Source organism: Phacochoerus africanus, chromosome 10, assembly GCF_016906955.1.
Source record: "Phacochoerus africanus isolate WHEZ1 chromosome 10, ROS_Pafr_v1, whole genome shotgun sequence".
Lineage (NCBI taxonomy): Eukaryota > Metazoa > Chordata > Mammalia > Artiodactyla > Suidae > Phacochoerus > Phacochoerus africanus.
The window spans coordinates 116,440,791-116,457,541 of record NC_062553.1 but is presented as its reverse complement, the minus strand read 5'-3'; the positions used below and the strand labels follow the sequence as shown (position 1 = coordinate 116,457,541).

The 16,751-nt window shown below is 34.5% G+C and overlaps 1 protein-coding gene across 1 annotated transcript in view; it reads left to right on the top strand.

Annotated features, from left to right (window-relative positions):
- TET2 (tet methylcytosine dioxygenase 2) overlaps positions 1 to 16,751 on the top strand; it is a 132,498-nt gene that overhangs the window by 100,177 nt on the left and 15,570 nt on the right. Inside the window, exons 7-8 of the mRNA XM_047799514.1 lie at positions 11,028 to 11,178; positions 14,162 to 14,251. Coding sequence (XP_047655470.1) covers positions 11,028 to 11,178; positions 14,162 to 14,251 — 241 coding nt within the window. The remainder of the gene's footprint in view (positions 1 to 11,027; positions 11,179 to 14,161; positions 14,252 to 16,751) is intronic.

The window sequence follows — 16,751 nt, the reverse complement described above, 5'->3', positions numbered from 1 at the left end:
TATTACTCTAGGAGGTGGATCCCAAAAAAATATTGCTGCAATTTATGTCAAGGAGTACTCTGCCTATCTTTTTCTCTAAGAATTTTATAATATCTAGCCCTATATTTAGGTCTTTAATCCATTTTGTGTTTACGTTTGTGTATGGTATTAAAGAATATTCTAAAAAAAAAAAAAAAAAAGGAGTTTCCATCATGGCTCAGGAGTTAATGAATCTGGCTAGCATCCATGAGGATTCAGGTTCAATCCCTGGCCTTGCTCAGTGGGTTAAGGATTGGCATTGCCATGAGCTGCAGTGTAGGTCACAGACACAGCTCAGATCCTTTGTTGCTGTGGCTATGGTATGGGCTAGCAGCTACAGCTCCGATTCAACCCCAAACCTGGAAACCTCCATATGCTGTGGGGAAAAAAAATTCTATTTTCATTCTTTTATGTGCAGCTATTCAGTTTCCTAGCACCATTTGGTGAAGAGACTGTATTTTTCTCCATTGCATATCCATGCCTTCTTTGTCATAGATTAATTTACCATAGTTCCTGATCTTATTTCTGGGCTTTCTATCCTCTTCCACTGATCTGTATTTCTGTTTTTATGCCAGTACCATACTGTTTTGATGATTGTAGCTTGGTAGTATTATCTGAAGTCAGCAAGATTGCTTCCTCCCATTTCATCTTTCTTTCTCATTTTTTTCTTTTTTGACTACCTGAGGTCTTTTATGTTTCCATACAAATTTAAAAATTTTTGTTCTAGTTTTTTGAAAAATGCCATTATAATTTGATAGGGATTACATTGAATCTGTAGATTGCCTTGGGTAGTATAGTCATTTTGACAATATTGATTCTTCCATCCCAAGAACATGGTAAATCTTTCCATCTGTTTGTGTCATTTTCAATTTCTTTCAGTGTCTTATAGTTTTCAGAATACAGGTCTTTTGCCTCTTCAGGTAGATTTATTCCTAGATATTCTTTTTGATGCAACAGTAAATAGGATTGTTTCCTTAATTTCTCTTTCTGATTGTTCATTGTTAGTGTATATAAATGCAAGAAACTTCTGTATGTTAATTTTGGATCCTGCAACTTTACTTTATTCATTGATGAACTCTAGTATTCTGGCAGCATCTTTAGGATTTTCTGTGTTAAGTATTATGTCATCTGCAAACAGTGACAATTTTCCTTCTTCCCCAGTTTGGATTCCTTTTATTTCTTTTTCTTCTCTGATTGCCATGACTAGGACTTTCAAAACTATATTTAATAAAAGTGGGTGAACACTGATATCCTTGTCTTGCTCCTGATCTTAGAGAAAATGCTTTCAAATATTCACTGCTGAGCACAATATTAGCTGTGGGTTTGTTGAATATGGCCTGCATTGTGTTCAAAGCTGTACCCACTTTCTGGAGAGTTTTTATCAAAAATGGTGTTCAGTTTTTTTCAAACGCTTTTTTTGCATCTATTGAGATGATTGTAACGGTTTTATGCTTCAGTTTGTTAATGTGGTGTATCACAATGGTTTGCAGATATTGAAAAATCCTTGCATCCCTGGGATAAATCCCACTTGCTCGTGGTGTATGATCCTTTTAATATATTGTTTGATTCAGTTTGCTAGTATCTTGTTGAGGATTTTTGTGTCTATGTTCATCATGATATTGACATGTAATTTTCTTTTTTGTGGTATCTTTGTCTATTTTGATATCAGGGAGTTGGTAGCCTCATAGAATGAGTTTGAGAATGTTCCTTCCTCCAAAATTTTTGGGAAGAGTTTTAGAAGGATAATTGTTAACTCTTCTCTAAATGTTTGATAGAATTCACCTGTGAAGCCATCTGGTCCTGAAGTTTTGTTAGAAATTTTTCAATGACAGTTTCAATTTCAATACTTGTGATTGCTCTGTTCATATTTTCTATTTCTCGTTGGTTCAGTCTTGGAAGAATGTACCTTTCTAAGAATTTGTCCATTTCTTCTGGGTTGTCGCATTTATTTGTGTGTAGTTGCTTGTAGTAGTCTCTTATGTTCCTTTGCATTTCCCTGGTGTCAGTTGTGACTTCCCCTTTGTCATTTCTAATTTTATTGATTTGAGCCCCCTCTCCTTTTTTTCTTGATGAGTCTGGCTACATGTTTATCAATTTTGTTTTTCTTCTCAAAAAAAGTCTTTAGTTACATTGATCTTCTTTGTTTTGCCTCTGTTTCATTTACTTCTGCTCTGATATTTATAATTTCTTTCCTTCTACTAATTTTGGGTTCTGTTTGTTCTTCTTCCTCCCTCTGGTTGTTTTAAGTGTAAGGTAGGTTGTTTATTTGAGGTTTTTTTTTTTTTCTTGTTTCCTGACGTAAAATTGTACTGCTATAGACTTCCCTCTTAGAACTGATTTTGCTGTTTCAAATGGGTTTTGGGTAATCACATTTTCATTGTCATTTGTCTCTAAGTTTTTTTTTTTTTTTTTAATTTTCCCTTTGATTTCTTCAGTGATCCATTGGTTGTTTAGTAACATATTGTTTAGCCTCCACATGTTTGTGTTTTGTATACGTTTTCTTGTAGTTAATTTCTAATCTTACAGCATTATGGTCAGAAAAGATGCTTAACATGATTTCAGTTCTTCCAAGGCTTGCTTTGTGGAAGTCCATCTGGTCTAATGTGTCATTTAAGGGTTGTGTTTCCTTATTGATTTTTATCTGTATGATCTATCCATTGATGTAACTGGTGTGTTAAAGTCCCCTGGTGTGTTAAAGTCCCCAAATATTATTGTGTTATTGTTGGTTTCTCCTTTTATGGCTGTTAGTATTTGCCTTATATATTGAGGTGCTTCTTTCTATATTGGGTGCATATATATGTACAATTGTTATTATCTTTTTTGATTGATGCCTTGATCACTATGTGATGTCCTTCTTTATCTCTTGTAAGAGTCTTTATTTTAAAGTCTATTTTGTCTGATATGAGTATTGCTACTCCAGCTTTGTTTCCTTTTTTAAGAAATTTTTATTATAGTTGATTTACAGTGTCCTGTCAATTTCTGCTGTACAGCAAAGCAACCCAGTTATACATATATATGCATTCTTTTTTTCCCACATTATCCTCCTTAATGTTCCATCACAAGTGATTAGATATACAGCAGGATCTCATTGCTTATCCACTCCCAATGCAATAGTGTTCATCTGTTAACCCCAAACTCCCAGTCCTTCCCTCTTCCTCCCATCCTTCTTGGCAATCAAAAGTCTGTTCTCCATGTTCATGAATTTTTTCTTTTCTGTTGATAAGTTCACTTCTGCCATATATTAGATTTCAGATATAAGTAATATTATGTGGTATTTGTTTTTTTCCTTCTGACTTACTTCACTTAGTATGACGGTCTCTAGTTCCATCCATGTTGCTGCAAATGGCATTACATGGTTCTTTCTTATGGCTGTGTAGTATTCCATTGTAGATATGTACAACATCTTCTTAATCCATTCATCTGTCATTGGACATTTAGGTTGTTTCCTTGTCTTGGCTACTGTGAATAGTGCTGCAGTGAACATAGGGGTGCATGTATCTTTTTCAATGAAAGTTTTATCTGTATATATGCTCAGAATGGGATTGATGGATCATATGGTAGTTCTATATTTAGTTTATATTTGAGGTACCGCCATACTGTTTTCCACAGTGATTGTACCAACTTACATTCCCACCAACAGTGTAGTAGGGCTCCCTTTTCTCCACACTCTCTCCAGCATATGTTCTTTGTAGATTTGCTATTGATGGTCATTCTGACTAGTGTGAGGTGTGGTACTTCATTGTAGTTTTGATTTGCATTTCTCTGAAGTGATGTTGAACATTTATTCATGTGCCTATTGGCTATCCATGTGTTCTTTGGAGAAATGTCTGTTTGAATCTTCTGCCCATTTTTCAATCTTTTTTTTTTTTTTCTGTTGAGTTGTGTGAGTTGTTTGTATATTTTGGAGATCAAGCCCTTGTCAGTTGCTTCATTTGCAAATATTTTCTTCCATTCCATAGGTTGTCTTTTTTTTTTTTATGGTTTCCTTTGCTAAGCAAAAGCTTTTAAGTTTGATTAGATCCCATCAATTTATTTTTATCTGTATTGCTTTGGGAAACTGACCTAAGAATATATTTATATGGTTGATGTCAGAGAATGTCTTGCCTATGTTCTCTTCTATGAATTTTATGGTGCCTTGTCGTATGTTTAAGTCTGTAAACAGTTTTTAGTTGATTTTTGTGCATGGTATCAGGGTGTGTTCTAGTTTCATTGATTTACATGCAGCTGTCCAGTTTTCCCTGTACCAGTTGCTGGAGAGACTGTCTTTTTCCCATTTTATATTCTTGCCTCCTTTGTCAAAGATTAATTGACTCTAGGTGTCTGGGTTTATTTTTAGGTTCTCTCTTCTATTCCCTTACTCCTTATGTCTGTTTTTATACCAGTACCACACTGTCTTGGTTATTGTAGATTTGTGATACTGTCTGAAGTCTGGGAGAGTTACGCCTCCTGCTCCCCCTCCCCCCTTAGGATTAGTTTGGAAATTCTGGGTCTTCTATGGTTCCATATAAATTTTTGGATTGTCTATTCTAGTTCCATGAAAAATAATCATGGGTAATTTGATAGGGATTGCATTGAATCTGTAGATTGCTTTGGGTAGTATGGCCATTTTAACGATATTAATTCTCCCAATCCAGGAGCATGGAATATCTTTCCATTTCTTTGAATCCTCTTTAATTTCCTTGGTTAATGTTTTACAGTTCTCAGCATATAAGTCTTTCACCTGCTTGGTCAGGTTTATTCCTAGGTATTTTATTTTGGGGGTGTGTGATTTTAAAAGATATTACATTTTTGTATTCATTTTCTAATATTTCATTGTTAGTATACAGGAATTCAACCAATTTCTGAATGTTATCCTTGTATCCTTCTACTTTGATGAATTCATTGCTCAGTTCAAGTAGTTTTTGTACAGAATCCTTAGGGTTTTCTATATATGGTATGTGTCATCTACATACAGTGACAATTTTACCTCTTCTCTTCCAATTTGAATACCTTTTATTTCTTTTGTTTGATTGCTGTGGCTATTCTTTTGATTTCTTTGCATGAAATACCTTTTTCCATCCCCTTCCTTTTAGTCTGTATGTGTCCCTAGATCTGACATGGGTCTTTTGTACACAGCATATATACGGTTTTTGTTTCTGTATCCATTCAGCTAATCTATGTCTTTTGGTGGGAGTATTTAATCCATTTAAGGTAATTTTTGATACATACATTCTTAATGCCATTTTGGTAATTGTTTTGGGTTATTTTTATAGGTCTTTTTTTCTTCTCTTCCTCTTTTATTCTCTGGTGACTTGATAACTATCTTTATTGTTGTGTTTGGATTGCTTTTTCTTTTTTACATGTGTATCTATGGTAGATTTTTGGTTTGTGGTTCCTGTGAGGTTTTGATATAGCACTCTATATATGTGTATATATACGATATTGTTTTGAGTCACTGGTCTCTTAATTGCAAATGGATTTCCAATGTCCTACATTTGTACTCCTCTCATGATTGCTGGCTTGGTATCCTGTTTATGTGTGAATGATTTACTACTTCTACTGTATGTTTGCCTTTACTGGTGAGATTTCCCATTTATAATTTTCTTGATTCCACTTGTAGCCTTTTCTTGTCCACCTAGCTAAGTTCCCTTAGTATTTGTTTTAAAGCTAGTTTGGTGGTGCTGAATTTTCTTAGCTTTTGCTTGTCTGTAAAGCTTTCAATTTCACTCCCAAATCTGAATGAGAGCCTTGCTGGGTAGAGTATTCTTGGTTGAAGGTTTCCGATTCGTCACTCTAACTGTATAATGCCACTCCTTTCTGATATGCAGAGCTTTTGAAGAAAAATCAGGTCTATTCAGATTGTCTATTTCTTCTTGAGTCAGTTCAGTAGTTCATGCCTTCTAGGAATTTGTCCATTTTATCAAAGTTATCTATTTTGTAGATTATCATTTTTATAATATTTCCTTATGGTGCTTTTTATAAGATCATTAATATCCTCTTTTTCATTTCTAATTTTAGCAATGTGGTTTTTATTTTCTTGGTAGTTCTAGCTAATTTTGTCCATCAGGAACTCAGGCAGCCAGTGTTCAACAATTGCTTCTGGCTGTTATCAACAAATACCTTCAGTCAGGAATGGCAGTACGTAATAGGTGAACTCCAAATCAGATCAATTGAAGAGAGCCTTGCTAGTGGAGACTTCTAGGGAACTATCAAATAGGTAAAGTAATGACATTTGTAAGGGAAAGGGTCTTTGGAAGATATACAACCTAATTCTGACCCCTGCCTGCCTGCCAGTTTTCATCATAAATGTGGACTGTTGGTTTTCAAGTCTGTCATTGTGTTCTGGGGACAGTGAAAATAGGGCAAGTTAAAACACCATAAATCTTAGTTTCTTTTCCAGAATTTCATTGCTTTTCTTGAAAAAGTGCTTTCCTGAAATACTGAAAGCCTTTTGTTAATTTTCAGACTTCTGAAAAGTTGATTCTGATAATATTTAGAATTCTTATTGCTTTGATGGAAGAGAGAATTTTTGGAAATTATTCTGCCACTTCTGCATCTGTAAATTTGTAATTTCTAATTGTAACATTCCTTCTGTATTTATTAGATTGAATTATTTAGTGAACTTTTACTTGTCAATTATTTGGTTACTATTAAATATAGCTTATAAACAAATGACAGAATAATGCATGCATGGTAAGTATTGTTAGTTGTGAAATTTCACAATAGTAATATCATGCCTCAGTAACCATCCAAAAATGATCAGTTAGGTTTTTTGGTGGTAGGTGGTAGGGCGGAGGGGGAATCATTATTTACTCACTGAAAAAAAAAAAAATAATGGATTTTTAACCTATGTTCATTTCAATGAGACATGATATTTGAGATCATAGTCTATCCAGATGTGACCATTTATAAAGATATTGTTACTTTTAGGCATTTTCAGTGGGCAGATACAAGAAGTAATTTTTTTTTAGAAAGAAAATTTGAGATTTGAGCTCATGAATTCATACTGTTATTTCCTGTTAATAGAATTTCAGGATATTTACTTTTATATTGCTTTTTTATCTTACACCGAAATTCTTGTTTATTGACAATAACAATGATTTCTTCATGTCACAACATACATTAAGTAATTTCAAAATTGTATTATTTCTACTAATATGACTACTGATGTTCAGTGAGGTCTGGAGAGTAATACATAAACAAAATGATCATTTCAGCAAAGACAGAAAATACTATAAAGTACCAAACAGATATCACTGAGCTGAAGAATATATAACTAAACTGAAGAATTCACTAAAAGGGTTCAATTACAGACTTATTCAAGAAATAACAGCCGAAAAATATATCCTGAAACAAACATACCAGCACTTATAGGATGCAACAAAAGCAGTTCTAAGAAGAAACTTCATAGCATTAAATATCTACATTAAGAAAAATGAATGATGTTAAATAAATAACCTAAATTTACTCCTCAAGGAGCCTGATAAAGAAGTACAAACTAAGCCCAAATTTAGAAAAAGAAAATAAATAATAAAGATCAGAGTGGAAATAAATGAAGCAGAGACTTAAAAGACTATAGGGGAAAAAAATGAAACAAACTAAGAGCTTTTTTTGAACATATAAACAAAACTGGCAAACCTTTAGCTATATTTATCAAGAAAAAGAAAAAAAAAAAGAAGACCCAAAGAAATAAAATTATAAATGAAAGAGAATACGTTACAACCCATACCAGACAAATATAAAGGATCATAAGAGAATACTGTGAATGGTTATACACTAGCAACCTAGAAGAAATGGATAAATTCTTAGAAACGTACAACTTGAATCATGAAGTTGAGTCATGGAGAAATATAAAATCTGAATAGACCAACTACTAGTTAAAGAGATTGAATCAGTAATCAAAACCTCACAAAAAAAAAAAAAAAAAGAAAAGAAAGAAAAAGAAAATTTCATGACCAAGTGGCTTCAGTGGTGAATTCTGCCAAACATTTAAAGTGAATTGACATCAGTCCTTGTCAGACTCTTCCCAAGAATAGAAGAAAAGAGATCATTTCCAAACTCATTTTTATAAGGCCAGCCTTACTCTGATGTAGATGTAGACAAACCAGATAAGGACACTGAAAGAAAAGAGTGTTACCAGCCAATATTCCTGATGAACATAGATGCAAAATTTCTCAACAAAATGTTGGCAAACCAAGTCAAAAGTACATGACAAAGATCACACACTATGACCAATTGGGATTTATTCCAAGGATGCAACATGGTTCAACACACCCAAATAATCAGTGCAATATACACTACCAAATGAAGGGAGCAAATAATATGGTCATCTCAATAGATGCAGAAATTTTTCTTACAAAATTCAACATCTTTCATGATACAAACTAAAAAACAAAACAAAAAACCTGAGTATAGGAGTTCCCATTGTGGCTCAGTGGTAACAAACCCAACTAGTATCTATGGGGATGTAGGTTTTATCCCTGGCCTCACTCAGTGGGTTAAGGGTCTGACACTGCCATGAGCTGTGGTATAGATCACAAACAGCTCGGATCTGGTGTAACTATGGCTTGTGGTATATGCTGACAACTGTAGCTCCAATTCGACCCCTTGCCTGGGAACTTCCATGTGCTATAGGTGTGGCCCCCCAAAACAAAAATGAATAAATAAATAAATAAACAGAAAAAACTGAGTATAGAAGAAATACACCTCAACATAATAAAGGGCATATATGAGAAGGCCACAGCTAACATCAAATTCAATAATCAAAAGCTGAAAACTTTTCCTTTAAGATCAGGAACAAGACAAGTATGTCAACATATTATTGGAATTCCTAGCCAGAACAATCAGAGAAGAAAAAGAAAAGGCATTCAAAATGGAAAGAAGTAAAACCATCACTCTTCACAGATGACGTATGTACATAAACCCCTGAAGACTCCACCAAAAAAAACCTGTTAGAAATAATAAACAATTTCAGTAAAGTTGCAAGATGCAATGTCAGCATACAAAAGTCAGTTGCTTTTCCATACACTAATAATAAAATAACAGAGAAATCAAGCAAACAAACCCATTCACTATATCACCAGAAAAAATAAAATAACTAGGAACAAATTTAATGAGGGAGGTGAAAGATCTGTACAGTGAAAACTATGACATTAATGAAAATATTTTAAAGAAGACACAGATAAATAGATATTTCATGTTTATAAATTCAAAGGATATTGTTAAAATGCCTGTACTACTCAAAGCGATCTACATCTTTAATGCAATCCTTATCAAAATTCCAAAGGCATTGTTATAGTAATAGCAAAAACAATCTTAAAATTTATATGGAACTACAGAAGACTCCAAATAGTTAAAACACTCAAGAATGAAAAAGAAAACTATTCATCACACTTAATGGTTTAAAACTATATTGCAAAGCTATAATAATCAAAACAGCTTGGTGTGGGTATCAAAACAATAGATCAGTGGAACAGAATACAGAGCCTAGAAATAAACCGATGCAAATATGTTCAATTATTTTTTTGACAAAGGAGCCAAAACTTTACAATAAGGGAAGCATGGTGTATTCAATAAATGGTGATAGGAAAACCTGATACTAATGTAGATGAATAAAACTAGACTCTTCTCTTACACTATACACAAAAGTCAGATCAAAATGGATTCAAGTCTTAAATATAAAACCTGAAACTTTAAAACTCCTAGAAGAAAACTTAGGGAATAAACTTTTTGATATTGGTCTTGACAGTGATGTTCTTAAGATTTGACACCAAAAGCAAAGGCAACAAAAGCAAACTAAACGAGTGTGACTGCACCAAACTTAAAAGCTCTGCATCGCAAGAGAAATGATCAGCAAATTGAAAATGCAGCCTATAGGATGGGAGAAAATATTTGTGAAAGACCCAAATAGACATATTTACAAAGACATAGAAATGGCCAACAGATACCTGAAAGGTGCTCAACATCACTAATCATCAGGGAAATGTAAATGAAAAGCAAAATGAGGTATCACCTCATACCTGTCAGAATGTCTATTATGGGGGGAAAAAAAAGACGGAACAAATGCTGGCAAGAATGCAGACAAAAGAGAAACATTGCACACTATTGGTAAGAATGTGAACAGGCACAGCTGCTCTGTAAAATGATATTGAAACTCTTCAAAAAATTAGAAGAAGAACTACCATGTGATCCAGCAGTCCATTTCTGGATATATATGCAAAGGAAATGAAATCACTATCTCACAGACATTATCTGTACTTCAAAGCTCATTGCAGCATTATTCACAATAACCAAATTGTCTAGACAACCTAAACATCCACCAATGGACAAATAGATAAAGATGGATAAGCAGTGAAGTCCTACTATGCAGCACAGGGAACTATATCCGATATCTTGGGATAGAATGTGATAGAAGATAGTATGAGATGTATGACCGAGTCACTATGCTGTACAACAGAAATTGTCTCAACACTGTAAATCAACTGTACTTTATTAAAAAATAAATATAAAAATTGTTTTTAAATGTGTATATACACACACACAGAGGAATATTATTCCATGTTTTAAAAAAGGAAATCCTGCCATTTGTGACAACATTGATGAACCCGGAGAGCATCATACTAAGTGGAATAAACCAGACAGAGAAGACAAATACTGCGTGGTATTACTTATACATGGAATCAAAAACAGACAAACAAAATGTCAAGTTCCTAGAAACAGAGTAGAAAAGTGGTTGTGAGAGGCTGGTGGTAGGGGTGGGATGGAGTGGTGAAGGAAATAAGAGGTTTGTAAAATTGTATAATCTTTCAGTTATGAAATGAATAAGGTCTGAGGCTCTAATGTATAATGTGGTGACTGTAGTTCATAATGCTTTATAATCTTTTCTGATGTGATTGTGGCATAGCTTAATATATAGTTAGATTTCTTTTAAAACTAATTTTCTCTCATTTTTAAATGCAGATACCCAGAATATGATTGATAGCATAGACAGTGCAATCCATAGTCATCAACTTGGTCCTTTAATTTCTCAGGAGAACCTGTGCCTGTCAGGGGCTGGACCCAGAGACCTGTGGTGCCTCCTTTTCTTTTGGTTGTTCGTGGAGCATGTACTACAATGGATGTAAGTTTGCCAGAAGCAAGATCCCAAGAAAATTTAAGCTGCTTGGGGATGACCCAAAAGAGGTTTGTTTACTTCCTGATGTATAATCTGTTTATTATTCATGGAGAATTGAGCACAGATGAAGTGAACAATATGACATTCTGTTAAACTCTCATTAACAGAATTTTCTCTCAGAGGTGAATCAACAAAGTTTTGGCTAAACAGTAGGCACAGATAATATTTTATGAAGTTAGCTTAATAACCTTGTCATATCAAAATAATAGATAAAATGTGAGCAATATAAACTCTTTATACCTGTGGCCTTCTGTATTTACCCCTTATCTTTCTATATTAATTCCAAGAGTTTTACACAGCTGTCACTTCAGTTTTAAAATTAATGTTAATACTTCAGTATTAAAACTTTCGTCTTTGAACTTGATTTATAAAAGTCATATTTGTGACTGCCACATTCATAAAAGACCATTTCTAATCATGTTTTCGTGCCATGAGATTTGACAGTTTTTTTGCTTTTTAGGGCCGCACCTGCAGCACCTGAAAGTTCCCAGGCTAGGGGAACTGTAGCCACTGGCCTGCACCACAGCAACCGAGGATCCAAGCCACGTCTGTGGCCTACACCACAGTTCACAGCAACGCCTGATTGCTGACCCACTGAGCAAGGCCAGGGATCGAATCTGCATTCTCATGGATACTAGTCAGATTCGTTTACTGCTGTGCCATGATGGGAACTCCAAGATTTGATAGTTTAATGTTACTATAATGAAAGCATTAAAGTAACTAAAACAAATTTAGACTTTAAGAATGTAGTTGTTTTTTGCAGTTCCCGTAGTGGCGCAGTGGTTAACGAATCCAACTAGAAACCATGAGGTTGCGGGTTCGGTCCCTGCCCTTGCTCAGTGGGTTGACGATCCGGCGTTGCCGTGAGCTATGGTGTAGGTTGCAGACGCAGCTCGGGTCCCGCGTTGCTGTGGCTCTGGCGTAGGCAGGTGGCTACAGCTCCGATTAGACCCCTAGCCTGGGAACCTCCATATGCCACAGGAGCAGCCCAAGAAATAGCAAAAAGACAAAAAAAAAAAAAAAAAGAAAGAATGTAGTTGGTTTTTGTTTGTTTGTTTTGTCTTTTTGCCATTTCTTGGGCCGCTCCCACAGCATATGGAGGTTCCCAGGCTAGGGGTCTAATCGGAGCTGTAGCCGCCAGCCTACGCCAGAGCCACAGCAATGTGGGATCCAGGCTGCGTCTGCGACCTACACCACAGCTCAAGGCAACACCAGATCCTCAACCCACTGAGCAAGGCCCGGGATCGAACCCGCAAACTCATGGTTCCTAGTCGGATTCATTAACCACTGCACCATGGCAGGAACTCCATAAGAATGTAGTTGAAATAAATGGACATCGATTTCTCATTTAAGTCAATGGTTTTTGTCTTCTCTCTAGAATACTTACTTCTGAAAAAATAACTTGCAAATTGGTAGCAAATTTAATGACTTTTGGGTAGTATATGTTCTAGACTATACTATATATAATCGAATAATAATATATATTATTATATATAATTACAATTGTATAATTGAATGATCATAAAAACAGTATATTTAGTAATTTAAATATCTTCATATTTTTAGTGAATCTATATTCATTATAATTTTCTTTCAAATTTTAAACGCAGTTGAAATTTGCTGTTATACTGTGGATGTAATAGTATTTCTGTGTCCCTCTAAGTGGAAAATTTGTTAACTTTATTATTTGTGACTATAAATGGAAAATGTGTTAACTTTATTATCTGTGACTATAATAATAAGTGGAAATTTAGTAAAGTGCAAAAAACTCTTCAAGTCAGGAATTAAATTTTTTTCATAGGACCACAATATTTTAATCAACTGTATTAATGTGTTAGCCTCTTTTCATAAGAAAAACACAAATATTTAATAAACCTAATGAATAGCAGTTTTGCATGCATTCTTTCCCTTTAATTTTTCGCACTGGAGGGCTTTTTGACCACCACATCATACTTGTTATCACTCTAACCAGGTTTCATGTAAACCGAGTCCAAGGGATGCTAGTGATACAGCCATCAATTAAGTAGGAGGGCTCCACTCAAGACACCATCTCACCTGCTAAAATGCAAACAAATATATCTCTGCCAACTCGTTACATTTCCCAAGGTTTTTAGAGAAATATCAAATATGAAAACTTCTAAGTGTTAATGGAACAACTGAGTATTATCATCTACCATTTTAAAAAGAATGTCTCTTGAAAAATCTGTTCTTTGGTTTGGAAGAAGGGTGTGTAACTGAACATCCCTCCTTTCTAATAAACTTTGCCAAGTTTTTCATGTATATACCACATTATCGTTCTGAGAGTTTCATGCCTATCTGAAGCTCCTAGTAATTTTTAGTTGTTTATGGAGAGATCATTTCCAATTCTGAAATGCAATTTTTATAAAATTTAAAAATATAAAGATTGAAAATAGAGTAAACCAAACAAATCCTTTTCGATCCTTTCTCATCTTCCACAGTCACTAAATGGAGAGGGAGTAGAGAATGCGATCTTTTAAAGACCATATGGCTTCATTCTCCTAACCCTTCTACCAAGCATAGGCTTCTACTTACAAAATGCCAAGTAGCTGCATATAGAGTAGAAAATTGATTATTCTTGTGAAAGTACCAAAGAGCGAGGTATCTAATGGCACATACAACAATAGATGATACATGGTCTGTATTTTTCATACATAGTCTGGACTTTACACTTAGAAACAGTCATGTTAGGATACTTGACTTATTTAATACGAGACACTTGGATTTCCCTTATGGGGCAACAGGTTAAATATCTGCTGTTGTCACTACAGCAGCTCAGGTTGCTGCTGTAGTGCGCATTCGATCCCTGGCTCAGGAACTTTTACATGTCATGGGCACTGACCAAAAAAAAAAAAAGTGTTCTATTGTGATTTGGATCTAAAGATGTAGGGAGATAAGATCTAATTGATAGCCTCTCGTAGGTAGACACAATGGATTTAGAATTTAATATATAGAATTATTCATTTTATACAGGAAGAAAAACTGGAGTCTCATTTACAAAACTTGTCAACTCTTATGGCACCAACATACAAGAAACTTGCACCTGATGCATATAATAATCAGGTAAGTTTAAACAGTTTTTTTTACAATTAGAACATTTCACTTACTCATTATCGATGACCTACCTATCTACTTCCAAAAAAATGTTGAAGCAGTGATTTGTCTTTATTCTTCCTTTTCTCGTCCTAATTGTTGAAGTCACTGAAGTGTTCTGTTTCTGATATATGGAAATGACACTATCCAAAAGAGCATATTTTTGGTCTTTTGATCTATGAAGATAATGAGCTTTTAAGGCTCACAAGCTGTTTAATCTTGTTCTGTATGGATAATTTTGTCTCTGTAAGCAGACTTTAATGATTAATTAAAATTATATGGCTAAAACTATAGGTTCTAACTGTTAACTGTTTTTACAGCAAGTCTATACATATAAAGCTAGGGGTATATTGCTTGTAAGTGTACATACCTGTGTCCAGATATGTCAGATTTTGTTAGATTTTTCTTTTTCTCTTCTTTTTCTATTGGCCTTGGCTCCATGAACCAAGCAAAACTTTTTTTTCCCCTTATTTTATAAATGTGTGCTGGGCTGCACTTATATGGAAGACTAGGTGATTTGTTCAGAAATGCTCACGAAGGAGGCAGAAAACTGGTCTTCCTTGTTTCAGTAACATCAACAACAAAGGCACTAAATGAAAGCCTGTTATCAAGCAGACACTATTTAGTCACGGTGGACATTGACAAGCAATATAGATTCTTTGTCTTTAAAAAAATTCCTTCTTTAGAGGAGACATTGATATGTAAAATACACGTTATTGAAAAATGCTAACAGCTAGGATAGAGGTATGCACACATTTCTCAAGGAATGAAAAGGTTCTCCCTGAAAGTAGAGATATAAGGTCATAAAATGACCTTGGAAGCCACAACAGGATCAGCAGTGTCTCTGGAGCACTGGGATGCAGGTTCGAACCCTGGAACCGAAACAGCAGGTTAAGGATCCAGTGTTGCCACAGCGCAACAACTGTGGCTCAGATATGATCCTGGCCTGGGAATTCCATATGCCACTGGGCAGCCAAAAAAAAAAAAAAAGAATTGAGTCTATGTTGCTAGATTTCAAATTTGGCCCTATTTCTGTTAAATGAATTTTTTATAGCAAATATTAATCAAATGGCTTAAATTGGACAACAGAACAGAACAGCAAGTATTGATGTTCTTTTTACTGCTTTGATTCTTACTATATATAGACTATCTCATACAATCTTTATTTTCTAAGTAAACATTAATATTATACTCTATTACTTTTTGTTTGGAGTGTTTTATGCATTTCTTGAACCTGGAATATCTGAAATATGAAGGTACCCCATATTTTTAAGTTATAACAAAATGATTAAATATGTAGATGTACTAACCAACTGGCATAAAGTTTTAGTTAAGCAAGGTAAATAAGGTCTAGAGATCTGCTGTACAATTGTACCTATAATCAACAATAATGTACATATAAAAAATGTTTAAAAGAGTCACTCTATTGTTAAATGACCTTACCACAGTCAAGTAAAACTAAAATACATTCATACATTCATATGTGAGAAATAGATGTAATATCTATATAGACAAAGTCAACTAATGGCCAAGAATGGATAAGGTGTTTTTTATATTGCATGGGAGATACTATTGGAAATGTTTATCTGTGTGTCTTAACATAGTTTATAGATCCAAAAAAAACAGCCGTATGATCTTTCTGCATAGTATATGTAAGACATCAAGATTTTGGATGATGCCAAAACCTACCATCTGGTCTTTGTCTCCTTCCCCCAACTATACGTAATACCTTTATTTCACACATATGAATATTCTTACTTGTTTTATTCCTTGATTTCATTAAGTTTTATTGCTTAAATGAAATTTCATTGAGCTTTCACAGCATTTTTTTCTGTCAGCTCCATGGTATTAGAACATAGGTTTTCTGATTTAAATACTCCTTCATATCTGTCCACTAGACTTATATTTCTTCATCTTTTCAATGCTTGTTTTACCATTAAATTTTAAGTCTGGATTAGCAGGCTTAAATCTCTAAATCATGTGCTTTCATCATGTGTGGAGATAACTTTTGTTTGTTTTTAGAACCACACCTGTGGCATATGGAAGTTCCCAGGCTAGGGGTTGAATTGGAACTATGGCTCTCAGCCTACATCACAGCCACAGCAACATGGGATCCAAGCCACATCTGCAACCTACATGCAGCTCATGCCAATGCCGGATCCTTAACCCACTGAGCAAGGTCAGGGATGAAACCCACATCCTCATGGATACTAGTCTGATTCATTTCTGCTGCACCACAGTAGGAACTCCCAGAAGATAACGTTTTAGATCAAGAGAATTTTCTATGTCGATGGAATTTGTTGTTTGTCTACACTGTTCAGAGAAATAGTTACTCACCACATATGGTAATTGAACACTTGATATGTGGATAGTGTGGCTGAGATAATGAACTTTTAATTAATTTAAATTGCCGCATGTGACTAGTAGCTACCATATTGAACAGCGCAGCTTTATACAATCAGAAAGCCAT